The 7875-nt window shown below is 29.1% G+C and overlaps 1 protein-coding gene across 1 annotated transcript; it reads right to left on the bottom strand.

Moving 5' to 3' along the window:
- Positions 1 to 399: 399 nt before the first annotated feature.
- LOC110736073 (heavy metal-associated isoprenylated plant protein 39-like) lies at positions 400 to 1833 on the bottom strand. The gene is made up of 3 exons (XM_021916217.1): positions 1495 to 1833; positions 1251 to 1329; positions 400 to 946 (listed from the first exon to the last, which is right to left on the bottom strand). Exons 1-3 carry the CDS (start codon positions 1507 to 1509, stop codon positions 735 to 737), a joined length of 306 nt encoding a protein of 101 aa, XP_021771909.1. The 5' UTR covers positions 1510 to 1833; the 3' UTR covers positions 400 to 734.
- Positions 1834 to 7875: the final 6042 nt, after the last annotated feature.

Here is a 7875-nt window from a genome sequence, read left to right as displayed (position 1 = left end):
TTGAAATTGTTCCGTTAAAGGTTTTGGGGGCTATTTTGGTCTTTAAGAATCCAAATTGAGCTCAAATTTGGGAAAAAATAACACATAAACGCCTCTTTTGGCGTATTAAGAAATGTCTAGATTTGCGCATTTACGTTTTAATACGCAAAACGAGGCATTTACGTTATTTTTTAGTCACCTGAGCTCAATTTGGACCCTTAAGACCCAAAATAGCCCCCAAACCTTTAACAGAACAATTTTCAACACGCAAATCGATGAAAAATATTAATAAGTGGAGAGTGGGTCCCACTATTTGTTAATGACGGGATAACGACAAGGTTACTATATAGAAACTAAATGTATTTTGCGGTTACAGTGTGGAAAGCTCTAAATGGAGGGGCACAACGTAGAAAAGTGAAAGTTAGAGGGTTACTATATAGAAAAATCGAACCAAAAACATAAATTTTTTTTTTAAGAAAAATTCAACCATCTTCAATACTAATAAACTCTAAATCCTCTAATAATGATAACACGATCATCATAAAAACGATTATATTATTATTATAGTATTATAATATGAGTATCACAATATCTCTATATTTTCTTAAATTTGAAGGCCACAAACATAAACATAAACAAACAAACAAAAAAAAAAAAACACCCTATTATCGTACTCGTAATATAGTAACAAAATAAACTATAACTTCGTTCATTATACCCTAGCTAGTACATGTAATAACACACAAGTATGATAGCTAGTAAATACAGTAACACCTAGGGTAATAACATGGATCGTAAACGATAGGGATAATTTCAGGATCCTTTTCTTTTTCTTCTTTTGCAGGTCCAACTGTGTCTATGGTCGTATAATACGTCTTCCTTAATTTTCCCACCACTTCCAATGGATCCATTTTTCCTATTAGGGTTAGCTTCCTCTTTTCCATGTCCAATGAGATTGAATCAATTCCTACAAGCAATAGAAAAGTTAGTTACCACAATTATTTATATATCCCAAAATAGATCGTAATTAGATTACATTTAAAAACAAAATATTTTCTCAATTGTTAGTATGGATTAATATAATCATTATATTATCAGAAAGATACTAAATTATATGGCACAATTTAAAAAGCTAAATATTACATGTTATGCATGTGAACTGTTTTTTTTTTTTTTTTGTAAGATGCACTCCTTCATATGATGTAATTAGCAAGCTTTGCTACATACTCCGTAAATCTATAAAGTAATATAAAAAGTCAAAGTATCAATACCATGAACTGAAGAGACAACCTTCAAGACCTTTTTCTTGCATTTCTTATCGTCGTGTACATCTAATGCCAATACCACCTTCTGAAGTACAAATAAAAATGAACACAAAAGCCATACAACATTAACAATAATTAAACAATCAACTAACTTATTATACGTGATAATTAATTCTGAACATATTGTCTATACTGATAGCTTTACATCAATACATCACATTGTGTAATCATGTATTTGAAGAAGACTTACTTGAATTTCTTGCATTTTTTCAGTAACACGTACGAGTGGAAAAACAAGGGGGATAGACTAGATTACTAGAGAGGGACAAAGAGATTAATCTGAGAATGTGGAGGAAATGAATGGAGTGTTGAATAGGAAATGATGAAAGTGAAGTATAAGAAGGAGAAAGAATAATGCATGATTTATAGAAGATTTGAGACATACGAGTATTGACCGGGTCGGGTCAACGGACGAACGTAGAGTAGTTTTGTGAATTTTTTACGTAGAATTCGCACGACTTGGTGTTATTTAATATTTCTTTGGAGTTGGGACTTTAAGGATATGAAAGTGGGGCACTATGTCCATTCAAAAAAAAGTGGGCCACTATGTAGTAGGGAGTATTAGAATTTTCTAATGAATTAAGCTATATTTATGCCCAAAAGAAACTTAACGGACCATGGGCAAGCATCTTAATTCTTAAATAATTTTAAGGGAAATACTGAAACTTAATTAATTATAACACTAATGATTATTATTAACCTCTTTTAAAATTAATAAGTAACTATGATTAATTTAAGTGTAATTAAGTAATATAATTACTATTACACCCTTATATATTACTTTCCCTCCAAACTATAACCATCTTTTTCCCTCCAAAATCATTTCCCCTTCTTTATATAACGGTAAGATTATGCGGGTTGTCTTAATCTTTGTTGTAACTAGCAAAACTTGATGGTTCAAAGGTGTTGGTTTCCCATTCTTTCTAACTGACTCCCAATATTCAATAATTAAGTCAATGAGGTTGACCTTATCAATATCCTCTACTACCACATCAGTATCCGTACCCCTGTATTGAAACCTTAGCACTATTTGGTCAACAAATACAACACAATAGGCTTATATATATATATATATATATATATATATATATATATATATATATATATATATATATATATATCAAATTTTAGAATTATGACCCCCTAATTCTATATTTAATTCACGAAAAAACTCATTAAACACGGTATAAAAACCCTACATTCCAATTGAAAAACACGACATGCTATCACAAAACAGTGGACATTAAATTCAAGAGCACGATAGCAATGAACTTAATTGAAAACTTAGAGTACATAACTGAATATTTACGCAATAAGATCGGATCTTTATGTTAAAATTTCAACCACAACCCACACGTTGTCCGTCAAATTCAATCAGAGCCTAGAAATTTGTAAATTCCAATGGTTGAAAAAAAAACCCCAATTTCTTTTTGATTTGGTGGAAAATTTCAGAAATCACGAATCCTAGTTCTAAGGTTGAAGAATTGAAAGGTAGAAGATGGTGTTGAATTTCGAATTATGGTGGAGATGGATGGTTTATGTGAAAATGAGTAAATGGAAGTGATGTTTTTAGTTGAAGTTAATACGTGAAACTATGGAAGTGATGAAAGGTAACTTTTTTTTTTTTTTTTTTAAATTTGAAAATTAACCATGGGTTAACCATAGTTACTTATTAGTCTTCAAAGTAGCTAATAATGGTCATTAGTGTTATAATTAATTAAGTTATAGTATTATATGACTAATTTAGATAATTTAAAAAGTTTTTGGTCACCAAAGATAATTAGCAAAACTTGATGGCTACCAAAGAGAATTTAAAAAAATTAATTTTAACTTTTTCCTTAGGACTTAATCAAGTTAGACTCTCGGGCATGCATGAGCTGCACTCTCATCATCATATCAAGATAGCAAATCCACTTTATAAGATCAAGTGAGTATCTATCTTAAAGTTATGTGAATATAGGATCGGACGAGTAGTCCCTTAGATTATGATGTGTCCTTTTAATTTGTTTATTCAAGTGATCGATGAGCGTGGCCTTAAGCCATATGTTACATAAAATCAACCAAAAATCCATAACTAAAAGCATTGTGATTAAACCTTGAAAATAAATGCAATTTCTTTCTTTCTCTACCACCCCCCCAAAAATAGAACTTCTTCTCTTAGCGCATGCATGCATGCTTTCTCTCACTAATCCTTCAATTATTTTCAATATATAATTGCCCAAATTTTATCTCAAAGATGCATTTTTTCCATTCCTGTTCTTCAAATTATTATGCAAACATTCAACTCCTCACTTGAATTCACAAATTAATAGCAAATTCGAGTATTTTCAATATCTAATTGCCCAAATTTTATCTCAAAGATGCATTTTTTCCACTCCCGTTCTTCAAATTATGATGCAAACGTTTAACTCGTGACTTATCACAAATTAATTGGAACATAGGCGGATCCAAGGGGGGCCTATCCGGGCCTTGGGCCCCCAATGCCCAGATTTTGATATCATATAAATAAAAATCTTGTACAAATATTAAAGTTTTATAGTAGGCTTAGTTGGTTAGTTACTTGTTGCATAGAATTGGAAGGTCAAGGGTTCAATTTCCCCTTGTGTGCACATTTCTTTTTTAATTATTTTTTTTTCCTTGTGGACTTTTTAAACTCATATCTCTTTATGGCTTTATTATTTGAAATGTTTTATAACTTCGGCCCGGTCTATAAAAATTTCTGGATCCGCACTTATTGCAAAATCAGGTAATACTTTAACAAGTAGAGAACTTTTCAATTTTAATCGATGTTTTTATGTTGATTTTTATACAAATTACACTCGATTTTGTTGCAAATTACGCTTGATTTAATAATGCATAACATTTTATAGTACTTGACATGATTTTTCAGTACTATGGTTAGAATTTCTGCTAGTTCGTTGCAAACATTTGCAAAAAATATATAATTAATGTAAAAATTTTGATCACGGTTGATAATTGATTTTTAATTTTTTATGATATCTATAATATATTATTTGAAACCTATGATATCTATAATTGATGCCAAAAGTTTTCTATTTATATTCTTAATCGAAAAGAATTTGATATGATAATTGTGTCCAATTTAGTTGTTAATTTGCTTATTAATGGTAGTTCTTGTTTTCATTAATATCAAATCAAATTAGCAAATTAATAAGCAAATCAATTTGACTCAATTATCATTAATATGCAAATTAGCAACCAAATTTGACTTAATTAACTAATTAAATTCTTTTCGATTAAGAATATGAATAGCAAAATTTTGGCATTATTTAAACCCTTTCACTCGTTCTTTTAATTTGATTCTAATAATGAGTCATTCTTGTACTTTGACTCATCGTTCTTTAATTTGATTCTTTTGATTTGATATAAACCCTTTCGCTCGTTCTTCTAATCATCATTCTGCCTTTTTTTCTCTACTACTACGAGTAGTTGAGCAATATATAAATATTATTTAAAAAACCAAAAAAAAAAAAAAACATTTCAACTAAAAAAAACACACAAAAAAAAAAAAAAAATTACACGTGTCTATACTACTTTATACTTTGTATATGTTTAACAGGTAAACAACATGTTCAACAACATGTTCACATGTCGAGTGATGCCTCATTTAATGAATCTTTCATTTTATGTGTTTAAATATATAGATTGTACAAGATTGAGACTCATAACCTCAAGTTTAATCATTATACTATACTCGTAATCATAAAGCTATACCATACTAGCATATTACATAACTAGAAGCATGGCTAGACTTAAAATTTAACAAGTTTTAAAAATGTGCATTCTTTATTAATTAAAAGGATTTTCTTCTTTTTTAATTAATCATTGTAATTATACAATGAAGTTGATATCAATAGTTCCTCCATTAGAGAGGAGGTCATAACTACTCCGTAGTACTAAGTTTGACCAAGCTCTTCCAAAGAGTCTTGACTTTTGGATCGACTTGGAAAATTACAATTAGCTTTTGAAGGAAATAATAATACAATATACAAGTCAAATTGTAAAGCATGTGACCTAACGACGACTTATTGTTTTATTAGAATTTTAACGTTGGCTATTATATAGACGATCCAATAAATATAAAAGACTATACAAAAGTTTTTCTTTATTAAATGTTAATTTAATAAGATAATATGTTTCTACTAAAAAGCCACTTTAATTTGGATTCATCAACATTGCTTTATACATTAGAAAATTTCTAATTAATTGCTTTGATTCAATTTGATTTTTAGTGTGAAATTAAATTGCTTTTCACACATTAGAACAGCTAGGAAAATTTTTTAGGGGGAGGGTGGTTCAATAAAATTAGCTAGAAGCTAGAAATAGAACCTCTAAACACTAATTTTGTTACTGTTGGAGTCATATTATAATCGTTGACATCTGCTGGGTTGGCTAAAAGTTACCTCACAAATATCACCACAATCTAACTCATATTAACATTAACCAAACTTATATTAACATTATAGTAAATATAGAATGATTAATGTGACGATATTGCATAAAAGTGACACATAATATGTATTAAAGTGACTACATTAACAATGACACATAATACATTTTACTTAAAGGTGACTATAATTTAAGGTGGTAATTATACATTAATGCAATATCACGTGAATATGCTTTTAATATAAATATATTTATAGTTAAACCAGGGTTTGCATAATTCAACCATGGTTTAATAGCACAGAAAATCATTAAGAGGAAGAAAAATTCTTTGGCAGTTTATCTTACTGGTCAAAACCTAGAGGTTTTAAGGAAATGCAGAGGCCCTGAGGTGCGTGAAACTTCATTAATTTACAGTGCATGTCAAGGCTCGTTATGTTAGGCTTATTTTCTCAATTTAGCTAAGTTACATTCAAACAAAAATAAATTTAAACTGAATAGATGACAAAATGAGCCTTACTTTGTTACTTTGCTATTCTTAGTTGAAATCTCGAGTAGAGAAACGGTAGAATAATGAGAAGAATAAAGGGAAACAAAAGAAATATGTGACATGACGCACACTCAAGCAATACCTACCCAAAGAACAGAACAAAATTAATAGTCAATATATATTATTGTTATGGTCGATGATAAAATAATTCTTGTTGTTTGTTGTATTTATTTACGCCAACCTTCTTATTTTGGCGGACAGAGAGTCATACATGACAAATAATCTTAAAATGAGATTTAATTTCAAAGATATTGTCGCATCGGCTTCATAATATTATAGTACTTTGTACTCCGTAACATTTACAAACTACCACATAAGGAAAAGGCCAAGATTAGCCTAAATGAAAATCATAACCTAATTGAGAATTTAATTATTTACCCATAGGCATTGACTTTAATTAGTTCCAACCAGGCCAATTCAGACACCCTCACTTTACTTAAATGAAAAGCATTTGAAAAATGGTACGAAGTTTGATTTTATGTTTTTAATTAATTGCAACTTAGCTGCAGTGTTGAACTTTTAATTATTCATTACTCGTATTTAAGCATGAAAAAAAAGTAAGCAGATTTCTTATATTTTAGCTTCTTATAATGATCTTATTACTATTATTATTATTATTATTATTATTATTTTTGAATAAATAATAATCTTATTATTTCATTCAACACTAATAAGAAAGTTTGCTAATTTTTCTCCTCAAAAAAAAAAAAAAAAAAGAAAAGAAAAAAAAGAAAAAAAAAAAAGAAAGAAGTATGCTAGTTTTATTTCCTCAGATCAGTGAGTGGTTCACAACATTAGGGAATTAGGGAGCTTTACATAAGACTAATTGGTTTTTTTTTTGAATCATTAGTATATGGTGCGTGTATGTAGTTTTTGATGACTTGCTTTTTTTATAATCACTGTTTACTACGTATATCTCTATTGTAAAAGTCAACTCCTGAAATATTTAATCACTATTTAAATAATTAAAAACACTACTCCGTACCAAATATTTAACTTTAATATTGTAATTATACCATTATAAAACATATTCACGCATCAAGCAAATCAAGAATTATGAATTTTGTAAATATTTTTGTAAAATAGAATATTTTTGAATTTTGAATATGTTAGATAATTATGGAGTATGTATAGTCAAATCCCCATAATTATAGCCTTCCAAGATTCTAGCCTTCTAGGATATTAGTTCCTAGTTTAGTGGCTAGAATCTTGGTATTATCTTGTATATACAGCATATTCACGCATCAAGCAAATTAAGAATTCAGACTCTTTCAATTTCAATACTATACTCAATGAAAATTACAAGTGACTTCGCTCCATTGTACTCTGTGGAAGATATATAATAGCCTAATTAACCCATAGTTAACTTCAATTAACCACACGGAGTGCGATATGAACATGGCTTAATTAGTATCAAAGACCCATTTGAAATACCTTAGCAGATCGAGTATATTATCGAAGACACTCGTTCTCTCCTCAGTGTCACAATTAAAGTATCAATACCGAGTGATAAATCATGCAGCAGATTGAATAGCTAAAGTAACACATTTAGTATAAAGTAGTATAGATATGGATGTTTGTAATTGCTCTAGTTTATTTGTTTACTATTTTTTC

This window comes from Chenopodium quinoa, unplaced genomic scaffold (assembly GCF_001683475.1).
Source record: "Chenopodium quinoa cultivar QQ74 unplaced genomic scaffold, ASM168347v1, whole genome shotgun sequence".
NCBI lineage: Eukaryota > Viridiplantae > Streptophyta > Magnoliopsida > Caryophyllales > Amaranthaceae > Chenopodium > Chenopodium quinoa.
The sequence above is the reverse complement of the archived record's forward strand: the minus strand, read 5'-3'. Positions and strand labels throughout refer to the sequence as shown.

Excerpts from the sequence above, each read along its gene's own strand:
- LOC110736073 (XM_021916217.1), bottom strand. Across the intron at positions 947-1,250 it reads GGTTGTCTCTTCAGTTCATG|GAATTGATTCAATCTCATTG; the intron begins GTATTGATACTT and ends TATTGCTTGTAG.